The 24,490-nt window shown below is 39.0% G+C and overlaps 1 protein-coding gene across 2 annotated transcripts in view; it reads right to left on the reverse strand.

Annotated features, from left to right (window-relative positions):
- The window catches only part of LOC306869169 (rho guanine nucleotide exchange factor 12-like), a 102,932-nt gene that overhangs the window by 21,885 nt on the left and 56,557 nt on the right, over positions 1-24,490 (reverse strand). For both annotated transcript variants that reach the window (XM_079415806.1, XM_079415805.1), the window contains exons 2-10: positions 16,544-16,638; positions 8,506-8,604; positions 8,132-8,181; positions 6,610-6,667; positions 6,325-6,518; positions 4,691-4,810; positions 3,539-3,667; positions 3,303-3,428; positions 3,136-3,225 (exon numbers count right to left, since the gene is read on the reverse strand). In XM_079415806.1, coding sequence (XP_079271932.1) covers positions 3,136-3,225; positions 3,303-3,428; positions 3,539-3,667; positions 4,691-4,810; positions 6,325-6,518; positions 6,610-6,667; positions 8,132-8,181; positions 8,506-8,604; positions 16,544-16,638 — 961 coding nt within the window. The remainder of the gene's footprint in view (positions 1-3,135; positions 3,226-3,302; positions 3,429-3,538; positions 3,668-4,690; positions 4,811-6,324; positions 6,519-6,609; positions 6,668-8,131; positions 8,182-8,505; positions 8,605-16,543; positions 16,639-24,490) is intronic.

The following is a 24,490-nucleotide window of genomic DNA, read 5'->3' on the forward strand; positions in this document are numbered from 1 at the left end:
CTTGCGTAGGGCCGAACTAGACTGTGGATTTTGTGAATTGAGGTCCCTGTAGAGGGATCACTATTTCAAATGAGAAAGATCCTATAAATACAGCGCCCTCCATAAGTATTGGAACGTTAAAGACAAAATTGCTCTGTTGGCTGTGGAGTCAAGACATTTGCAAACATGATTAAAAGATGAATATGAGACAAAACTACAGAACGTCACATTTTATTTTTAGCCGTTTCAACACATATGTGTTTTACCAAATAAAAAGAACAGCACTTTTAGAGTTCATCCCACTCATTGATGTGAGCATAAGTATAGGGACAGTTGAACATAAGGCATATATATAAAAGATTAAAAGCTATTATTTAGTTGCAGATCCCTTGCACACAATCACAGCAGTGAGTCTGTGACCCATAGACATCACCAGACTCTTGGTCTCATCCTTTAATGCAGCCAATTCCTATTGTTGCTTGTTTTGGGGAGTTTCTGCCTTTACTCTCCTCTCCAGCTGTGAAATTCATGTTCAATCGGATTTAAATCTGGTGATTGACTTGGGCAATCTAAGACTTTCCATTTCTTTGCCCTTATAAATTCCTTGACTGAACTGGCAGGGTGTTTTGGGTCATTGTCCTGATGCAATATGAAGCACTTCCCAATGAATCTGGTGGCATTTTCTTGAATATTGGTAGGCAAGATGGATTTGTACCCTTCCAAATTCATTCTGTTACTGTCATCATACATTAAGTCATCAGTAAAGTTGAGAGAGCCTGTTCCAGAGACAGCCATGCATGCCCATGCCACGACAACAACTCCACCATGCTTTACAAATGAGGCTGTATGCTTGGGATCATTGCAGTTCCCTTTTTTTCTCCACATTTTTGCTTTCCCATCACTTAGATAAAGGTTCATATTTGTCTCATCGGTCCATAAACACAGTTCCAAAACTCTTCTTGCTCACCTTTGTGCTTTTTTGCAAACTCTAATCTTGCCTTTCTATTTTTGGTGCTGGTCAGAGGTTTGCATCTTGCTGTTTAGCATCTGTTATTCTGTCAAAGTCTCCTGAGGACAGTAGATTGTCAGAGCATCACCCCAGCTTTCTGGAAGTTGTTGGTGATTTTACAGACATGTCTTTTAGGGTTTATTTTCACAGCTTTTATGATTTGTCTGTCATCAACTACTGTTGTTTTCTCAGCCGATCAGGTCGTTGTTGGTTGCTCTTGGTTTCCAAACTCTTGATTTCTCCATGCCCTTTGTTTTTGCTAGAGCTCTAACTGACTTCCTCTTTTCTTTTAGCCTCTTTCTTTTCTTTTCCTCTTTTCTTTTGTGTGTCATCATCGAATGCAAGATTCAGAATACAGAAGTAATGGATATAACTGATACGACACATTCCCTGCTTTTAATATCTGAAGAATTAATGCAACAGGACACAGCTGATCACTTAGAAAGACCTGTGAGGCAACTGTTCCAATACTTATGCTCACATCAGATAGAGAGATGAAACTCTAAAAGTGCTGAACTTCTTAGCTGGTAAAACATCTATGTGTTGAATCACCCAATAATAAAAATGTGACATTCTGTAGTTTTGACTCATTCATATTTTAATCATATTTGTAAATGTCTTGACTCCACAGTCAACAGAGCAATTTTGTCTTTACTGTTCCAATACTTTTGGAGGGCACTGTATATTGTAGAAACTTAATTTCCTTTAAAGCTGCTTTGCATCGATTTGTATCGTAAAAAGCGCTATACAAATAAACTCGAAAAAAAAAAGACCCTGATAATGAAATGTGGTCATCTCCAGTAACAGAAAAGTTAGTCAGTGACTTTAAGAAAATGAGAAATGATTTGAACTTCCAGTAGGAGTGGAGATTGTGTGATATGCCTCCCATGAGGTCAAAGTTCAAAAGATCAAAATTTCCATTTGATTTCACATCAGTTATCCACAAAGATTCGCTGTGTTGACCAACAGAAAGCTGCTTGGTTGAGCCCCCAATATACTTCAAGCAAATAGAAAAACAAATTGGTGTGACAATTTCAAATAAAATCTGACTAAAACAAAGTTCATTTTGAGTTTGTTTTTGGAGATTTAAGCAGCTTGGCAAACACAAATTTCTGTAAAACACATTTGAAATAACTTTGGTCTGTGGCGAGGTACGGTGGTGTGAAAAAGTGTTGGCCCCCTTCCTGATTTTTTATTTTTTTGCATGTTTGTCACACTTTAATGTTTCAGATCATCAAACAAATTTAAATATTAATCAAAGATAACACAAGTAAACACAACATGCAGTGTTTAAATGGTTTTTTTTTATGAAGGGAAAACAAAATCCAAACCCACATTGCCCTGTGTGAAAAAGTGTTTGTGAAAGTAATGTGACTTAAAGGTGCAGCAGGAGATCTTGGCGGATTGGCTACATCATGTATCATTCACTGGTGAGAAAACTTTATACTACAGTTAGTAAAAGTACTACAATACCAGGAAGGAAGATCGGGTTGTTGATGCTTGTCAGACATTCTCGCTCTGTCTGCACAGTGTGCGTGAATGCGCTGATATATATCCTGTCTGCGTGAACAGGGTGCACAGAGGTATGCAAACACATACATTGACAGGCAGGCAGGAAAGTCAATAAAAACGCTCGGACCGAGCGTTTTGATTGGATGAACATTTCTTGGTCCTACGCCTTCCACAGAATATATAAATACAGAGAAATACATTAAGACCACTTAACTTAATGCTTGCTATCAGGATGTGAAGAAACTTTCAACCAGCATAACAAAAAATGTTTTTGAAGACAATCACCTTTGCACCTTTAAGTTAACTGGAGTGCCAAATTGCAGAGTATATCCAGATTACTATGAACAGATGCTTTCTTAACTGCTGTTTTCTCACCACCGTCATTTTGTTGTGTTTATTTTTTCCATTGAGAGGAAAGCTTGAAGTACATATTACATAATCATCTAAACACTACTCTTAGCACAGGCGGTGCTGGAATGTTTGCAAGCAGTGTATCGCTGCTCAGGTATTCCAAACTTTGTTTTACCCCTAAGCTAAGAACAAAGAATTTTGTCATGAGTTATATCTAGGCAGCTCACTAGTGTTTGAAGCAGGTAGTAATGTACAGACTATATCCAAGCCATGGCCAACCCTACCTGTTCCTGCTCTGTGCCCAAGTCTTGATCCTCAGCACCAATGATGTGTGCTACTGGACGAGTGGAGGGGCTCACACTCGATTGAGAATCCTAAATGAGAAACATTCAAATTATGCACAGCACCGAGAAACTCCAAATGAAGACATGAGGTCAGAAATGTCCCTCACAAGGTCAGGTGTGTCTTCGGCGTCCGGTGAAGGACAGGAATTGAGGCTGTCTCGGGGTGTGGTCTTTGGGCTTTGGCAGGGGGTCTCTCTTTGGCATGGACTCTCTGGGACAGGACTGGGAGTGACCTGCATGGATCAATTGACAGCAAATGTCAATTACACAAAGCAACCATAAATCAGCATCCAAGAATTGTTAAATGAGGAAGGTGAGGCTGATGGGAAGCAGATCTACTGACAGGGGCTGTGGTATTGTTGGTCCACGGTTGCTCCATTCCAGCATCGCCCTGCCATGAAGGGGGTCGATCCAAATCTCTCCCTCCATCCCCCTGCTCTCCTTCTCCTGGCCTTGGAGATAAGGAGCCATCCTACAACACAAACAAACATTTATTACTGTAGCCCTGCAACGTCATGACATTTCCAGAATGTGAAGTGTAATTTCCGCACCACTAGCTGTACTGAACAGAATCACAAAAAATAATGACTGTTACAGAAGACCACAGAGGTCACGGCATTATTATTTTTCTGCCTAGTTTTGTTGATGATGTAACTCCATGCAAAGACTAAAACTAAAATCTCGTAAAAAGTATTCATCTTGTTGCGAGACAGCCGTGTGCTTGCAGAGAGAGAGACCGCCCACATGCTCTGGCTTTGATTTGTAATTAATTTTATTGTGTCTTGAAGATAATTTGCATCTAGTGTGGACAAAATGCTTGTCTTTTGTCTTATTGTTGCATCATGCATGTCAGGTCATTTTAAATTTAGTTCAAGTTTAGGTAACTTTGTTGTGTTTTTTATATAGATTTGATTAAGTTTTAGTTTAGTTTGGTACTTCAACAAACTAAATGAAAATGAGAAATGTTACCTTGGCAACAAGCCGAAATAAAGTAAGTTAAGTTTTTTTGTTTTATTTTAGTAAATGAAAATGTTTTTATGGTTTTAGCTTTAGTTAACCCTAGCCTACACTATCTATATGTATAATGAAAGCTGAAACAGGGCTTCCTGTTTGAAATATGCTACAAGATGTTATATGTTCCACATGCTTAACTGACAAATAAAATGTAGTTTTGAGCATTATTAATTAGTTTTAAAAAGCAAAATTATGATGTAATTTTCTCAGTTGTCTCCACACCTGTTGTGTATATAGAAAAATGAATGATTTAACATGAACAAACTTTTACATCAATTCCAATTTTGATAAGCTTGAAATTGTGTGTATTTATACCAAATCAAAAATAACAAATAAATATTATTTTAAACATTACATTAACATCTATATATAGAGTTTATTTTTTATTACACTTTTTTTTATATTTTAAATGAGAACTGACAATTCCTCTGAATCACAGCTTGTTGGTTGGTTTTGTGGGTGTTTATGTATGAGTATGTACCTGTCCAGTCCCAGAGGGCTTGCTGAGCTGCTCCTGGTGCTGTGGAATGTGCTTCTTGGCATCCTGGATTTCCTTCAGTAGTTTAGGTGTAGGGTTCCTGCTGTGCTCCTCCGTCATGGCCTGTAATTTATTAAACATCACAGCGGCTCTGATCATTCCCACGTCTCTTGTCATAGAGGATGTGAGATTAAAGACTCAGAGTGCTGTCCCAACATCATGTGGTTGGTACAAGTACACTTATATGTATCAGCGCAATGATGGTCCTAATCACACAAGTCAGTCTATAATAATAGCTTCAGTTCAGCAAATTACGTCAATACTTTCCAATGGTTCTAAACTGAATGTGTGCTACATAGAGCACACATTTACACATACTAATGGGTTGCAGTATTCATGCTGTATTTGTAAGCAACTCTGCAAGGCAGCAGCATTCCAAGGGTTTCAGTTCTCAAAACTTGATAGAAAATATGCTAAAATGCACGGCAACTTAATCAGCACCGTAGTCATCAATTATAATACATTTCTTGAAGAAAAAAAGTATGTCAGTCATGATTTGTTGATTTAACTACACTTCTATTGTCCATTCCAGATAACATTATAATTATCGGTCAAAAGTTTGGGTCAGTAAGATTTTTTCCATACGTTTAAAGAAATTATGATAAACCAAGGCTGAATTTATTTGATCAAAAATACTGTGTGAAATTACAATTGAATATTCCTGGTTTCTATTTTAATATATTTTGAAGTATAATTTACTCCAGTGATAGCAAAGCAATGAAAATAGAACTCTATAATAGAAAGCTATAATAGTAAAACTATTATCAGTGTTGAAAATAGTTGTGCTGCTAAATATTATTGTGGAAACCGTGATACTTAATTTCAGGATTCTTGAGCTGCACAATCTCGATTCAAGCCCATGCAATCTTATTCCCAAAGACAAAAATTGTTTTGTATTGATTATCTCGTTATGCCAGTAGGTGGCAACAACTTAAATTATTATTTTTTTTTTTTATAATTTCATTCAAATTAATATATTTTAATAGACTGAAGCAATGAACATTTTGTCAGAACCTCTAGTAAATTACATTTAATTTTGTTTTGGCCGTCTAATGCTTTTCTTCAGAATAGTGGGGAAAAAAAAAAAATCTCTATTTACAAAAAAGAAAAGTCAGGATTTTCAATTTATCCAGAATTGTGCAGCTCTAATTAAAGCTCAAAGAAAACTCAAATTATTTTGAAAATAAATTATTTGAAACAAATATTTTGTAACATTAATTATACATGTATTTTCTGCCACTTTTGGTCCATTTAAAGCGTATGTGCCGAATTAAAAAAAAAAAAAAAAAAAAAAACTCCAACAGTGAAAGGCAGTGTACAATTTAAAGCATTATAAAAGGAAGTACTCATTGTAGTAACCCAGAAATCACTTTCGTAAAGAGCCACAGCCCTCTTACGTGTTCAAGACACTGCCTGTATGAAAGCATGTGACTGCTCTTGCTGTTTTGCTGCTGTGACACTTCAAACACAAGCAGCGAAACACAGAGTACCTGTAGTAAAAGGCATACAGTGCTATGAAAGACTGAAGGCAGATGATATGGGGCTGATGAAGATCAAGGCTGTTTATCAGCTCTTACCCATACAGACAGAGGGGTCGGTTTGCGCTCTGAGGGGCTGGGGGAGGAAGACGAGCGGTCTGGACCGATGGACCCCGGGGAGTGAGGGGAGGTGAGAGAGAAGAGAGGCCCCTCCTCCCCCTCACCGTCTGAGAGGGGGATCTGAGGCAGGCCCGGCGGTCTCCCCAGAACTGTTAGGGCCACATAGGAGCCCGCTGTACACAAACACACCAACAATTGTACAGTATTGTTCATTTTAAATGTGAATAACTTAATAAACTTATTAAAGAGACACAAGCTACTTACATTTTATTAGCTTTACAACTTCTACATGATTTGAATGTGTAACTAATGTCCCATTGACCTGCATGAAAAAAACACAAACACATTGATTGATTAAATTCATAGAGGATACTTAAGCCAGAATACTGCATTAGTCTTTAGTTTGTGCTATATTTACTTAACCCAATTTTTTACATAATCTTATTTAAAAGTTGCTTAACATTAAGAACAATATTGCCAGTTACCATTTCTGTACAAGCAATGAAAAATATGTGCTAAAAACACGGACTGTTGTCAGTGTTATTAAATATACTTATATACTATTAGCTTTTTATTAATATTTTGAATAAGTTTTTATTTTTGCATTTTTAAATTTTATTATACTTTTAGTTGACTTAATAATTTTGAGCATTTTTTTATAATTTCTATTTTTTTTTTATAGTTATAGTCTATATAGTTTTTATTCATTTTTATTTTTAGTTTAGTACAAGTTAAATAATAAATTGATTTGGTACCTAGCAGGAAAAAAAAGTTTATGAGTTGACAGGCTTGCGTGACCAAACGCATGATTTCCTATCATTCCACAGCAGCGCTCCAAAAGGCTTCCTGTGTTTGTTGGGCTGAGAAAAAACTGGTCAAAATGGCCAGAATATTCTGACCAATATGATATGGAGACATTTACATTTATGCATTTAGCAGACGCTTTTATCCAAAGCGACTTACATTGCATTCAAGTTACAGTTTTTACATTTTATCAGCTCTTGCTTTCCCTGGGAATCGAACCCATGACCTTGGCGTTGCTAGCACCATGCTCTACTATTTGAGCTACAGGAAAGCATGATAATACGATATGATATGATATATGATAATACACTACCATTCAAAACCATTCAGGGTCAGTATGTTTTTTTTTTAATACATACTAATAATACTTTTACTTCAGCAAGGACAAATTAAACTGGTCAAAAATAACAATAATAAAATGTATAATGTTTCTAATTTCAATAAATGCTTTTCTTTTAAACTTTCTATTCATCAAAGAGTCCTGACAAATGTTTCTTAATATTCGTCCGTGTGTGTGTGTGTGTGTGTAGAAAACAGTAAATAAAAAACTGTTATTTTAAAATTAAAAATTATTTCACAATATTACCATTTTCACTGTATTTTTGAGCAAATATATGCAGCCTTGGTGAGCATAAGAGAGTTCTTTCAAAAACAAAAAACTGTACTAACTACAAACCTTTGAATGGTAGTGTAGATCACATCATAATTATGATTTCTGAATTAATAAGTAGGGCCAGAGATATATGCAGAGCTATAATTCTCCATTCAGTCAGCAGGTGGCAGAGCACAGCACCAGAGACATCCTGCCGACATCAGGTGAGCTGTCTGGAGAGGATGTGCATTATAGCCTCAGGGCTTAAAGACACAAGCCCCAATAACAGACTGTGCTCATTTTGAACTAAATCGACAATCTACATTAAAATCCACTTCTCTGATGAATAAATCTGAACTTTGACACATTGGAGCCCCTGATGATCATCACCTTTATGATCCGGTCACCTGTCTGAACACCAGCTCGCATGGCAGCTCCATCTACATGCAAAACAAGAAAAAAAGAGATCATTCAGCCTGCTGACATGACAAAATATCATCAGTGCAGAGTAAGGATGGTCACAAGTAGCTTGAATACACATTTTCACTGTCTCACTGTAGTTACGGGAAAAGCAACTATGTATTTAGCACTGTTAGTGTCGTAATTATACTGTACTGTGGTGTTACACAAGCAGATAATTATCCATGCCTTGGAAGTTAAAGGAGACAAGTGTGTGTTTAAGTCACTCGTGAAACTCTTCTGCATGTGCATGTTATGGAGGGCAAAACAAGGACAATGAACAACAGGAATTGCATCTTTCTTACCCTCTTTTACAAGCTGTACAAACACAGGGTTATCGCCGCTCACTGTCAGCCCAAAGCCACTCTCATCTTTCTGGATGATAACACAACGCTGCACAAGCCCTGCGAGACAGAGAGAGGGAGAGAGGGGGATAAAGCAATGGAAAGATATGGAGGGTGCAAGAGAGAGGATGAGGACTTGCCAAGGAGCACTCAAGGAGCTGGATAAAGCAGAGTGTGTTATTCCTGGTCACATAGAGTATAGTGGTTGTGTGTGTGTAAAACCAGATCAAACGGCTGAGAGACAGTGGATAAACACACCAAAAATGATTTCTTGAAAGGCCTGGAGCATGCAGATGCACTCAGTCATGAAAGAGCTTTAGTAATGACATAAACAACAAAAACCTGTTTCTTTTCTTGCATGCTTATGACTTTGCAGGAAGTTCATGTGAGAAAATGTAAGAAAGCTAGTCAAACATACTACCGTTCAAAAGTTTGGGGGCAGTAAGATACAAAAACCTATTTCAAATAAATCAAATAAATTGTAGATTAATAATAAGAGATGTTTCTTGAGCACCATATCATCATATTAAAATTATTTTTGAAGGATCATTTGACACGGAAGACTGGATTTGCCATCACATGAATAAATACCATTTTAAAATACATGAAACGAGTGACTTTAAATTATAAAAATATCCACAATTTTACTGTCTTACTGCATTTTTGAAAAAAATACTTCTTTATAAAAAAAATAAAAATCATACTGACCAGACTTTTGACTCATTTCACAATATAAATATGCTTAGAAAGATTTTAGTATACATCAAAGCATGAAATGGTGTTTTCAACTAATTTTACTTCTGGAATCAGACATATATTTCTAAATCTAATAAAGCCGGGACACACCAAGCTGACTTCAAAAGGACTAGCGGCGACTTGTATCGACTGCGGCTGGACCAAAAAAAAACTGGAACCATCACGTGCGTTCTGCTCCTGCGTGTAAGGAATTAACTGGCTATATCAGCAAATCTATAGCCTGTGTGTCATTCAAACGAAGAAAACGAAACAAGGATATGAGATATATGCAAATATATGAAACGTAAATAAAGCAGTGCTTGCTTACCCTTTTGAACATCAGGTATTCTGATAACTTTCTTCATTTTAAGTGGCTTATATTTTTATGAAAATGTTCACGTACTGAATGCTGAGACAAGATAACGTAACATTAGAATAGTCTCTGTCTGTGCTGCTAAACTGAACATCCAATCAGAGTTCCGAACTGGGCAAACTGCCGCCAACGTGTAGAACCAGTGTGTCAACTGGTTTTCAACAAGAAAAAAGAAAATTATCATTATTAGAGGGCTTGATGATGTCAGCCGAAAATGCAACATGTTTTAGAATTCGATAAGTTATTACATTATGATGAAAAATTACAGACACCTTTTCTTGTTAGGAATAATAAAGTGTTAAATCATATTTTACAATAGGAACTTGAAGGTTGATAAAGTAAATGGGATCAATTTTGATTTGAAGATGACTAAAAAGTGAGATATCCTTACAATACTACGAAAAGCATACAGCTGTATTAAACATAAATTAAGACATACCCTGCAATCAAGCAGGCATATCTGTGCCAGCATCATTACATAAGAGTAAATCCCTCAACTATGAGCAATGAAGTATTAAACAAGAAAAAAGCCATTTAATGTTTAAAACATTGGTCTCAAACTCAATTCCTGGAAGGCCACAGCTCTGCACAGTTTAGCTCCAACCCTAATCAAACACACCTGATCCAGCTAATCAAGCTCTTCAGGATTACTAGAAACTTCCAAGCAGGTGTGATTTGGAGCTAAACTCTGCAGAGCTGTGGCCCTCCAGGAATTGAGTTTGACACCACCGGTTTAAAATAATAAAATCATGGTCCTTACAAATAAATAAATCATAATACAGCTGGAAAGAGCTGCTGAGATACAAAACACTTGTGTACCAAGTATACAAATTAAGATTTATTCAGTACAGATAACGAGAGAGATTAACAATTCTTAATTTAAGCATACTGTCATTTAGGATCTGCCAATGCATATGTATACCACAAAAAATTAAATAAAAATGGCTGTAGACAGCTGTCTGTTTACAGTTTTAACATGGACACTGCTTGTGTGAAGAGAGGACATGTAAAATACAAACACGTCAGACAAGTACCTCAAAAGCCTGTATCAGTCTGCAATGCGTTTTCATGAAAAGCTTTAGTGCAGCTATTAAGCCATTCATGTGTGATGGTTACAAAAGCACATCTTCCTCCATTTGTGCTACTAGCACAACAACATACACCCTCACACATTCACAAACACTCTGGCTGAGTGTAGCCATTATACTGGACTTGATAGACTGGTGTACACCAAATTTGTGACAACTACACTCAATAAAACAAGACCAGACGACCTGCCTTTTTACCCGAATTATATTGCTTTATGTATGTGACCTCTGGCCTTAATTAACTCAATGAATGCATCTTTCAAAGCTGTTGGAAGCTGTTGGATTGATTACTCCTTGTTCTCATGCATTATCTGATTCAAGAGAATCACTCATTTGAAAAATGATTTCAGATGTTTTACTGATTGTCCTCAGTGTACAATAAATGTATGTTTCAATTTGAGGCTGTCAGCCTGATTGTGATTTTGATGTCAAATGAATACAGATATTTTTATGAAAGGCTCAAAGTAATAAAGCAGTAACATAAGTATTGTCCCTTTAAGGAATTCAAAAGCACACAACTTTACAACTTCACTTGTTTGTGTGTGTGTGTGTGTGTGTGTGTGTAGCATAGAACAGGGTTTTTCAATTTCTTAAGCCAAAGACCCCCAAATATGTTGATCCCCTTGTGAAGACAAAATATTCTATTCAGCAAAGATACATTAAACTGATCAAAGGTGACAGTAAATTCTTTCAAATATTCATCAAAGATTCCTGAGAAGACCTGTTTTCCATATAATAAATGTCTCTTAATCAGCATATTAGAATGACTTCTGAAGGAAGCCCAAAAGTTTGAATAGTAACGCACACATTTTATGAATTTATAAATTCTGGATAAATAATATTATATACATTTGAAATATTAAATATAAATGTATAATTTTTGGAGTTTACCCTAGATAAATAAATAAATGCATCTTAATAAACTCACATTAATAACTTTGCATTAATAGCCTTCACACAGCACAAAAATAGATGACAAAAATGAATGTCTATGCCCATGGACAATAAACCATGTGATAAAACTAGTATGTTGTGTTGGTTCTCAAACTACTGCACAAAAACAAACAGTTTATTTAAAATAAATGAAATTCTTTTGGTCAACTAACCACAAAGAATTGACTCAATGAAATGTTTCAAGCATCTGTTCATTCATTCTGTTCACTTACATTAAACAGATGGCTGTAAAGTAAGATTAAAAGGAAACTAAAGGCATGAACTCATGACAGAATAGATGAAAAGAGCCAGACAGAGTCAGCGAGAAAGAGACTACTGCAGAAAGGTTAAGGTGTGTAAGGACAAGGCACAGCATGCCACCTCAATAATGCAAAAGGCTCAAGATCGCTGACAATTAAACATGTCTTTGAGCAAGTCCAGCTCCACCAAGGTACAGCCCGACACCAAGACATGCTAAGAAATCAGTGCAGGCCAAGTTTGAGCGGTGGGCATAAAAGAAAACGAATGAGGCTCACACAAACACACACAAAGCACAGCAAATCCCTAGAGCAGCGGCAGTGACCCTTACCGCAGGACTCTGGCCTTCTGTCGGATACTACACTTTGAACAGCCAGTTCTGACAGCAGAAAACATGCGGCGCACACACACACACACACACAGCAAGAGAAAGAACACAATTGAAAAAAATACACTAAAAAGAGAAAAAGTAACTGATATTCAGGCTCTATATGGAAGTAATGTGTGGATTTCTGCTGAATTATTTTAATGTATTTGAGCTTTTAAAAAAAGGTTAAACTTTTTTTTAAATGACTGATTTTTACAATAAAAATTATAATAAATAAAACAAAAGATTATTTCTTAATCTCAGTATCACTTGAGTTTACAAAAATCACACTTTCACCAAATTTGAGACAGTTTATCCATGACCAACAGACATTGCTTCCTTTTCCTCCCGACTCAATTTATAAAACGATGACTCAGACCCATCTGAGACACACCCTGTATATCCTCCTTGATGAGTCAGCTAGATCCCTTACTAAAATAAACCGCCATCCTCAAATGAGATTTCCCTCGCTGATGGCCGCACAGCTGTGCGTCCCTGCGGCAGGAAGAGAGAGAGAGGGATTACAGCCCTGTGACAACATCCGGAGCTTGTGATGAGATGGGCCTCCCACATAATGGTATAACCAGGCTGCTAAAACGCTATCAAGCCCAAAGTGCTGGGAATTAAAGAGTTAAACTTCCATACTGCATGGCAACATGGGCTCTGGTGTGCTTGATTTGATAACTTCAGTCATGTCTGGTTAATCCCAAGAAAGATTATAAATGAGTCATGACTTCAAATCCAGGTCTGAAACACAGATGTGTGATAAATTCACTTCAGTATACTAAGAGCACATTTTTACTGCTATTATATAGTGCTTTTTCCACAGCGTGTGAACATTAACACTGTGACAATGGGCTATTTTTATATTGCTTGCTTAATTTTTTTTATTGCTCACTTTTGGTTCATGTGTCTGGAATCAACATTTGCTAATGCTGTTAGCAGTGAAAAAGGAAATAATAAAAATTTAAAACAATAAATAAATGAAATCCAATTTTTTTCTCTATATTTCTAAATTTTTCTGTAATATTTCTAAAAGCTGTTGTGAAGCGAAGGATTTTTAGTGAATTTAAAGGTAAGGCAAAGTTACTGTGCGAGTTGTGTGGGCTGTTTTTAGTGGTATTTTTTAGGCTTGACAGTCTCAGTTCTTATTAATTTTTATTTTATTGACAAGACTGAATTGGAACTAGGTTGAATGTGTGTCACACTGAGCATGACATTTTTAAATTATTTAAAATTTAAAGCAGTAAAATATTTGTTAGCGCAAAATTTTGCTTTATAGGTTTCGTTTTTTCCATTGTTTTATTCTCATTTTCATATGCTACAACTGAACAGTTTGGGGTCAGTAAGATTTTTGAAATATTTTTGAATGAGGTCTGCACTAAAGGCTGCATTTATTTGATCAAAAATATAGTAAAACAGTAATTTTCAGAATCACATGAGCCTTTAGAAATCTTTCTAATATGCTGATTTGGTGCTCAAAAACATTGCTTATCAATGATGAAAACAACTGTGCAACTTAATATATATTTTAGAGAAAACTGAGATACTTTTTTTTTTCTTTCAGGATTGCTCAAAAGAACAGCATTTATTTGAAATACATCTTTGTAACAATATACAATTTTTTACTGTCACTTATTTAATACATCCTTTCTGGAAAAAAAAAGAAAAGAAAAAAATGAATTTCTATGATAAAAAAAAAAAATCATACTGACCCCAAATTTGAAACCAGTATTGTATGTTGCTGATATGTTTAATGGTAGGTTCTATTATTTATAGGAGTGCTCCGATCAGGATTTTTGAGGCAGATCACCAATCGCCGATCACAGAAAACAGTATCTACCGATACGATCACCGATACCGATCTTTTTATCATGTAGAATTATTTAGATGATCCAATCAAGGTTTTTACACGTTTATTCAGGGCCTGAATTTCATTTTTGAAAATGAATTCCCCTCTTAGGTGACTCTTGTGAGAGGGAATTTTTTTAATTTGAGGGGTGGAGAGGGGCATTTTTTTTTTGACATTTTTCAAAAATATTTCTCTCACCTAAATGTTTGATCATGCGCTGCATTTTTGTTTTGACAATCGTGCAATTGTTGCACAATAGCTTACACACAGAATCGCCCCCTGGTGGCTGGCTGCAGTACAGGTCATAAACTCCGCCCTCTCCATGTAAACGAATGGGACTTGATTCAAAATAAAAAAAATTAATTACACTTCCAATGCAATTTTCCAAAATATGGTTTTGGTCATTTAAGGTAGTTGTTATCACGCTGATATACGTTCAATTATTAGTTTTTGTGATAAGTTTCATTGTAGCTAGTAATTTGATGCTATAAAAACAGGGCGTGTCATTATGGTTGATTGGGTCTGCGGGAGTTTGGGCGGGAATTTGATTCCGTGGCTCCATCTCACGACTCTACTGCGCAGATTCTGGCTCCAAACGAATCTCTACTGCGCAGACTCGGGCTCCAAATGACGTCATTTACTCAAGATGGCAGCGGCCATACTGAGATCCTTTGGCTTCACTTTTCTATAGGGAAAGGAAGTGGAGACGCATTGTCCATCTTTTTTTTTTTTTTTTTTTTACAGTCTATGGTTCACACATACTCCATTTGCAGTGCATATGCAGTCCATGTGCGCTACGTAAGCTTTCACACAGGAGTCTGCAACTGATCCGTGGCTGTTTACAGGCACATTTATCCATTATTTTGATTTCAAATCCAAACATTGTTACTTAAAATGCTTTTTCAGCATTGTGATTCTTTTTTTTTACACAGTACAGTAATACAATCTTTCATGTAATACATGTTTAAATGCAATAAATATAAGCAACCCATTATTCAATGACTTTTACTTTTGCATTTACTTCTAGATTTATATACTAAGTTGATCAAGCAGTTGGCAAAACCTTTAAACTACTTTTCTTACATTATCACAAACATTCTAAATTAAAACTTACCATTGACCGAAACGGTCAGCTCTACTGCCTTTTCTTTTGCATTTAAATCTTTATTACAAGCAATCATGCAAGTTCATAAAGAACTTTGTTTTCCTACCTCCACGAGTGCCATCTATTATTGCCTTGCTTATCAAAAAGTGCTCTTTTCTTTAAACCAAGCCAAAAAGCCATAGCCTATGTGTTGACTGTGAAACACAGTAGACTTTAATTATATGCATTTATGGTGTAATTACTACATTTTCGTGTCAATCCATGTTCATATTTACTGCAAACAAAACGCTGTCACTTTAAATCAGCACGTGCAGTGGAAATGATCTCTCCACTGCTGCAGACGCCCCTGGAGCGCACTGCCGGACTGCAACCGTGTGCAGTGTGAATGCTTTTATCCGTTAACATGAGTGTGGAAAAAACATGCACCACATACACACAGCAAACGGAGTATATGTGAACCTGGCGTTATGTGTGTGCACTGTGAGTGTGCATGAGCGCAGTCTCCTGGAGAGCGTGCGAGTGCTGAATGGTTGAAACACTGGCTAGAATTAAAAAGATATATCATATATGCAATTTATAAACTTTAGTGATGATGTGACACTGCCTCAATTGTGTAAGTGACAATTCCTGTGTAAACTGTGCAGCTCGCTTATAGTGCAGACGCGATGTGATTTGAAGCCATATTTGCACATTTTGAGAGAGAAAGAGAGAGCACGCACGTTGATTCACTCATGCTGTTTGTGAAATTATGTCTCACAGAAAGTTTTCAAATCAGTTTATACGTTAATTAATGAAGAAATATGAATTGTACCTCACCCTCAGTATTATAATTATTTCAGAAGTCAAAGACAGTGCCTCTAAACAAGGTGCTACTCCAGCATTTAAATGATGATTGAGGTCCCTGTGGTCCCTCTGATGTCACAGCTGACATGTTCCTGCTGTAATTATCTTCATACAAACTGAAGCAGTCCAGCAGCAGCAGCACATACTGGGTCTGCATTTAATCTCTCAGCTACAATAAATCTACAGACATACAGTTCACTGGTCTTTAGAGCAACGTGCACTGTATCTGCACACTATCCAAGCTGTCACAACCCAGATATACGCATTTGACTATAATTAACCTGATTAAATTTGTCAGTTACTTTTAGTTTTCAAACAAAATAACACTGACACATCTTGTTTTGCACCACAAAATACTCTTGGGAGTGGGGAAAATGAGAAAGAGAGAGACAGTTATGCATTATTTAGATATCTTTCAAAAGGAGACAAACAGACGAGTTCTTACCTGTGGGGTCAAACTCATGCGAGGGGGGGACTGACGCCTTGTCGCTTTTGGGCTTTTTGTCTGGGGGATGGTCCTTGCTGAGAATACTTCCTGTCCTGTGCACACATACACACAAACGGGAAAAAAGGGTCACGTCACTGCCACATCATGCTATTCTTATCCAGCAGCACACAAAATCTAGACAGGAAATGTGGATCCACTTACAAAAGGTCACACTCATGCCCCCCGTCCAAAAACAGGCCCAGAGAGAGCAGACAAAACATTTCTGACCAACACAATGCAAACTACTGTTGATTATGAATTTGACAATTATAGAGAGCTATCGTGACTAGGGGTGGGTCAGGATGATCGACCAGTTGATATGGTACTTTAAAGATGATGATTTTAAAATTTAAACTTCCCAGACCAGGTTTTAGCATGCTGACAGCACATTGTGTAAACATACATATATATACATACATATTTTTTATCTGTTTTTGCCTTTATAAGGACGGGACAGAATTTAGACCGGAAGTGGGAGAGAAAGAGGGGGACAGGGTTGGAAAGGTCCGCGAGCTGCGACGGCGCTATATGTCAGCACGCTGCCCACAAGTTTATTGGCACCAACATAATGTGTACATTTTTTTTTATTATTAAAATTGTTTCTGTCCCTATGACTGCAATTATTTAGCTATTTTTGCACACTTAAAAAAATGCAATTATCTTCCCATGTGTCACAAAAATGTAAAGGGATAGTTCATCCAAAAATGAAAATTCTGTCATTAATTGCTCACCCTCATGTCGTTCCAAACCCGTAAAACCTTCGTTCATCTTCGGAACACAAAATGAGCGTTTTTTAAATGAAATCCAAGAGCTTTCTGACTCTGCATAGACAGCAACACAACTGCCACGTTCAAGGCCCAGAAAGGTAGAAAGGTAGTAAGGTAGTAAAATAGTCCATGTGACATCAGTGGTTCAACCTTAATTTTATGAAGCTACGAGAACACTTTTTGTGCTCAAAAGACAAACGACTTTATTCAATAATTTTTCTAGGGCTGCCCCCTTATATCTTGTTCTGTATAATGTATGTTTCATTTTTGTAAGCTGTGCTTTGATTTATTTAAGAGGTCCGTTTGTGACATCTAGTGGTAAAAAATGTTATTGCACTTCTCTAGAACGTAACCGGAAGTTTAAAAAGTTAATAAGGAGAGACTGTGATCGGCATCTAGGGACGCGTTGTTGTTTGCTTTCAGGCTTTGTGGTAGATACGACCTTTTACAAGAAAATCAAGTAAAGTATTAATCTCGTGCGCAGGAAGAACGAGTGATGGTGCTTTATTTCTGTTAACTATCTGTCAACGCTTTGGTTTGGAACACCACTGCCAGGGCAGAATAGTAAAAGGTCGACTGCACAACGGGAGAAGACAAGCAAGCACAATCTTATCAAGTTACACTGTAGCACCAGGATGGACGAGTCACAGCCTTGCAAGAAAACAGAGGAAGCTGACCAAGCTTTGGAAATAAGATCACGGTCAGGCGGATCACATCGGTCTAAGAGATCTTCAGCTAGCGCCGCTGCTACCACAGCAAGAGCTATAGCGGCAGCGTGTAAGGTAAAAGCCTCCTATGCAGAGAAGGAAGCCATCATGTTGAAAGAGAGAGCTCAACTAGAAGAGCATCAACAAAAAACACTAGCTGAAACGACACGGAGGAAAGCAGAGGTTGAGGCTGAACTGTATGTGTTGAAAGTTCAGAAAGAAGCTGTAGCAGCATCTACAGAAGCAGAAGTTTATGAGGCTGCAATTCACAGAGAAGATGGACTAGATGTCGACCTGGAAAAACTTTCGTGTGTCTCCAACAGAACTGAACGCACCAGAAAGTATGTGCAGACACATTTTCAGCTACTGAATGCTCCTGATCTGACTTCTAAACCACAACATGCAAGTGAGAGTTCTAGTTATGTGACGCGGAGTTATGTTGCAGGCTCACATAGTTCCCTCTTTCCGACGGAGAAAGAGAAGTCTAATGCAGAGACCGTTCCTATGAGGCAGAAACTCACAGTTCAACATAGCCACCAAGGAACTCCTTCACAAGTTAAGACTGAGCCATTTGATGGAGATGATGAGGTTATGCGTCAAAGGCATGTATGTACACTGCGTGAATCAGACCCATCCTCTCAAGTACCTGCTGGGTGCTCTGCTCCAGCACCGCCACACACAAATGACTTCACTACATATTTGCTTAGGAAAGAAACGGTTAGTTCCGGCTTGTTTCAATTTGATGACTGCCCTGAAAATTACTGGGCGTGGAAAACGTCTTTTAAAGCTGTAACCAGTGAACTTAATTTAACTAGTAGGGAGGAGATTGACCTTCTCGTCAGATGGCTTGGTCCTGATTCCTCCAGTCATGCCAAACGGATTAAAGCAGTTTATGTCAGTAATCCTACTGTAGGAGTTGGAGTGATATGGCGTCGCATGGAAGACTGCTATGGATGTCCAGAGGTCATCGAGCAGGCAATGTTAAAAAGACTTGACGCTTTCCCTCGCATCACAAACAAAGACACCCATCGTCTAAGAGACCTTGGAGATTTGCTGCTTGAGCTGCAGTCCGCCAAAGAGAGTGGCCGTTTACCTGGACTTGCTTACCTCGATACAGCAAGAGGAGTTAACCCCATTGCAGAAAAACTCCCATTCAGTCTTCAAGACAAATGGATAACGCAAGGTTCCAGATACAAAGAAGACCATAACGTATATTTTCCTCCTTTCAGCTTCTTTGTTGAATTTGTTAGTAGACAGGCAAGAACTAGAAACGATCCTAGTTTTGCACTCGCTTCAACTGGCTCTTTGAACAGCATGAAAACTGACGGAGCTGCCAGGTCAAGTAATAGAACTTCTGTCTTCGTCAAGAAAACTGAAATAATGGCTGCACAATCAAACCAAGACAGAACCTCAAAAAAAAATGTAGAACCAGACAAGGTCTGCACTATGCACAATAAACCTCATCCACTCCACAAGTGTCGCACATTCAGGAGCAAGCATTTGGATGAAAGGAAAGCACACCTGAGGGAAATGTCTATCTGTTTTAAATGTTGTGCTTCCACTAAGCATGTAGCAAGAGACTGTAAGGCGTCGATTAAGTGCCGAGAATGCAATAGTGATCGACATGTTGCAGCCATGCATCCAGGACCTGCTCCATGGTCTGTTGAAGTGCCTGAGTCAAAGGCAGAGCAAATTATGGAGTCAGAGAATAACACAGGTGAGGACACTGGAGAGGTCACCAACAAGTGTACAGAGATTTGCGGAGATTCTAGTAAGCCCAAATCATGTTCAAAGATCTGTCTCGTGAAAGTTTATCCCTCTAATCAGCGTGAGAAGGCCAAACGCATTTATGCTGTACTGGATGAGCAGAGTAATAGATCTTTGGTGAAGTCTGAGTTTTTTGATCTGTTCAACGTTGTTAGCAGTTCTTCCCCTTACACATTGAAGACGTGTTCAGGCATAGTGTCTACGGCGGGGAGGAAAGTGAGTGAATTCTCCGTCGAGTCGCTTGATGGGAAAACAGTAGTTGCTCTTCCACCCTTGCTAGAGTGTAACACCTTACCAGACGATAGATCTGAAATTCCTACGCCTGAGGTAGCTGTGCATTTTCCCCACCTCACTGCGGTGTCAGATAAAATCCCGCCTTTAGATCTTGGTGCTCCTATCCTTCTCCTGTTGGGGCGAGATATTCTTAGTGTGCACAAAGTGCGTGAACAACGCAATGGACCCCAAAACACACCGTATGCACAGCGCTTGGATCTGGGCTGGGTGATAGTGGGAGAAGTTTGTCTTGATGGTATTCATCATCAATCCGGCGTGAATACTTACAAGACAAACATACTTCTCAATGGACGAACTTCATACTTCTCTTTGTGCACGAAGGGCATTAACGTTGTGGAACGAGGTGAGACACCTCTCTTGTCATACATACCTGACCCACCATGTTCTCTCAAATCTAATGAGAGGTATTCAAAGAGTTTGAAGGAGAATGTGTTCTTCAGTTCTCCAGAGGATGATAAAGCAGCTCTGTCTGTGGAGGATAAAGTCTTTCTAGACATAATGAACAAAGAGGTTTACCTGGACAAGGAAAGCCACTGGGTGGCGCCACTTCCATTCCGCTCTCCAAGGGTTCAACTCCCAAATAATAGAGAGCAAGCTATGCAGAGGCTAAGCTCTTTACAGCGCACTCTCTCAAAGAAACCAGTAATGAAAACACATTTCTTTGACTTCATGCAAAAGGTGATTGAGGATAAACAAGCAGAACTAGCCCCACCCTTGCAATCGGGGGAAGAATGTTGGTATTTGCCGATTTTCGGTGTTTACCACCCCCACAAACCTGATAAAATTAGGGTGGTTTTTGATTCGAGCGCCCAGTTCGGGGGGGTTTCCCTCAATGATGTTTTACTGAGCGGTCCTGACCTCAATAATACACTTTTGGGTGTGCTCTTGCGCTTCCGTAGGGAGAAAGTGGCTGTGATGGCAGACATAGAACGAATGTTCTATTGTTTCAAAGTAAAAGAGCAACATCGCAACTATCTTCGCTTCCTTTGGCACAAGGACAACTGTGCAGAAAAGGAGATAATTGATTACCGAATGACCGTACACGTCTTTGGCAATAGTCCGTCGCCAGCAGTCGCAATATATGCCCTGAGACAAGCAGCAAAACTCGGCGAAGCGGAGTGCGGAACGGACGCTAAGAACTTTGTGTTGCGCAGCTTCTATGTAGACGATGGTATAACATCTGTCCCTACCGAAAGAGAAGCCATTGATCTCCTAAAGCGCACACAGGCAATGCTATTGAAGTCAAGCTTGAATCTGCATAAAGTGGCTTCCAACGGTGCTTCGGTGATGGAAGCTTTTCCATCTAGCGAAAGAGCCAAAGATCTCAAAGACCTGGATTTCAGTAAAGACACAATACCTCTCCAACGCAGCCTTGGTATAAGTTGGAACCTCAAGACAGACTGCTTTACATTTAAAGCTTCACAGGATTGCAAACCCTTTACCCGAAGAGGGATCCTTTCCACCGTCAATAGTTTATATGATCCTCTCGGGTTTGTCTGTCCAATCACTATGCAAGGCAAAGCTCTAGTGAGGGAACTTTCAACAATCCAGGAGGATTGGGACACCGTTCTTCCATCAGACAAAGAAGGTCCATGGAAGGCATGGACTTCATCTTTGGCAGAACTTGATCGATTGCAGATACCCAGAGCTTATGTCCCAACCTCAGTGTGTGGAGCTCAACTTCGAGAGCTGTGTATCTTCTCGGATGCTTCTACTTTAGCCATTGCTGCGGTAGCATACCTTCGAGTTATAGACTTGAATGGACAGCCTCATGTGGGGTTCGTAATGGGAAGATCCAAGTTAGCCCCCTTTCCAGCGCATACTGTTCCGCGCCTTGAGTTATGCGCAGCGGTGATGGCTGTAGAGTTGATGGAACTCATAAAAGGAGAAATTGACCTGGAGCTTCACAACATCCATTTTTATACTGATAGTCGCATAGTGCTTGGTTACCTTCACAATGTAACACGCAGATTCTATATGTACGTGGCTAATAGAGTTGCACGCATAAGGAAAGCCACAGAACCTAGTCAATGGCACCACATCTGTTCTGAGCAGAATCCAGCAGATCATGCCACCAGGTTCATGACAGTAGCCCACTTACCTCTTACCAACTGGTTTTCAGGTCCAGAGTTCCTTAGGAAATATCGTCCTATAGGATGTAGCTCGGAGGAATCCTATGGACTTGTCCAATCAGAAGAGGATGTTGAAATTCGCCCTCAAGTGAACGCCCTGGCAACTGGCATTACTGAGCAGTCTTTAGACTCAAGCAGATTCCAACGTTTCTCGAGATGGAGATCTTTGGTGAGAGCTGTCACTACTCTTACTCACATCGCAAAATCTTTCTCACAATCTCTACCTAACAGTCTCTGTCGAAAGTGGCATTGGTGTGCAAAGACTTCAGATGTAGAAACATCACAAGCTAAGTCGACTATAATTAAAACTGTACAGCGAGAAGTGTACAGAGAGGAGTTTGAGAGTCTGGTCAAATATGGTAAAATCTCGCAGCGTAGCACACTCCTAAGACTTGACCCTTTTGTGGACGAGGAAGGTCTGTTAAGAGTTGGGGGTCGCATTCACTATGCTGACATCTCAGATCCAGAGAAGCATCCCTTGATACTTCCGCCCAACCATCATGTGACTGATCTATTAATTCAGCATTATCATGATCAAGTGGCTCATCAAGGCCGTCATTTTACGGAGGGCGCAATACGTAGTGCTGGATTGTGGATTGTCAGCTGCAAAAGACTTGTTTCAAATATCATCCACAAATGTGTGCTATGCAAGAAGCTGAGAGGTAAGATGGAGAGTCAGAAGATGTCGGCTTTGCCCCCAGACAGGGTTTCTGTAGATCCACCCTTCACATACACAGGTCTTGATGTCTTCGGACCTTTCACTGTGGCGACACGCAAGACAAGAGGACACAGCATTGAAAACAAGCGATGGGTCGTCATATTTAGCTGCTTGAGTACCAGGGCAGTTCACTTGGAGGTTATGGAGTCCCTATCAGCATCAAGCTTTATTTGTGCTTTGAGACGTTTTTTGGCTGTCAGAGGGCCAGTGAAGCATTTTCGTTCAGACAGGGGGACGAATTTTGTTGGAGCAGTGAAAGAACTTCAAATCGACAGTAGCAACTCAGAGCTGAAAGGCTTCTTGCGGAATCAAAGCTGCACCTGGACATTCAACGCTCCACACTCCTCTCATATGGGAGGGGTGTGGGAAAGGATGATCGGGATAGCCAGACGTATTCTGGAGGCGCTTTTGATGAAAACTCCCACAAGACTCACTCATGAGGTCTTAACAACTTTAATGGCAGAAGTCATGGCCATTATGAATTCCCGTCCTTTAACCCCAATTTCAACAGATGCAGGTATGCCAGAAGTTCTCTCACCAGCGATGCTCTTAACTCAGAAAGCAAGTGTTGCTCCAGCTCCACCAGGAAACTTTGAGTTTGGTCACCTGCACAAAAGTCAGTGGCGACAAGTCCAGATGTTAGCGGATTCATTCTGGAAGCGATGGAAGCAGGAGTACTTGTCCACCTTACAATCCAGAAGGAAATGGACGGAGGAGAGAGAGAATGTTCAAGAAGGAGACCTTGTTCTGTTGAAGGATGGGGAAGCTAAGCGCAGTGAGTGGCCAACTGGTCTCATAACAAAGACTGTAGCCTCATCTGATGGGAAAATTCGTAAGGTCATGGTGAAGACTGCAAAGCAAGGGGTCATCAAAGAGTACTTAAGACCTATATGTGACATAACCTTACTTTTATCTGGCAATCAAGATGCATAGTGGTATAACTTAAGACATACCAGACGGGGAGTGTTCTGTATAATGTATGTTTCATTTTTGTAAGCTGTGCTTTGATTTATTTAAGAGGTCCGTTTGTGACATCTAGTGGTAAAAAATGTTATTGCACTTCTCTAGAACGTAACCGGAAGTTTAAAAAGTTAATAAGGAGAGACTGTGATCGGCATCTAGGGACGCGTTGTTGTTTGCTTTCAGGCTTTGTGGTAGATACGACCTTTTACAAGAAAATCAAGTAAAGTATTAATCTCGTGCGCAGGAAGAACGAGTGATGGTGCTTTATTTCTGTTAACTATCTGTCAACGCTTTGGTTTGGAACACCACTGCCAGGGCAGAATATATCTTATCAACTGTTAAGGCCCCAATATACTTCAAACGAAGTTCGTTTTTGTTCTTCGTTTGGGGGCAAAAAGAAGTTTGAAAAGGTTGAGTGACGGTATACTGTTTTCGAACATTCCAACACCCCCGCTCTGCTGGAGGCGGGCTGTAGATTAATGTAAACGTGTCATGACTATTGCGCGTATGCGCTAAACACAACAACGATGCAATGGTGGTGTATCTTTTTTTTAAAC

This window comes from Barbus barbus, assembly GCF_936440315.1.
Source record: "Barbus barbus genome assembly, chromosome: 5".
Lineage (NCBI taxonomy): Eukaryota > Metazoa > Chordata > Actinopteri > Cypriniformes > Cyprinidae > Barbus > Barbus barbus.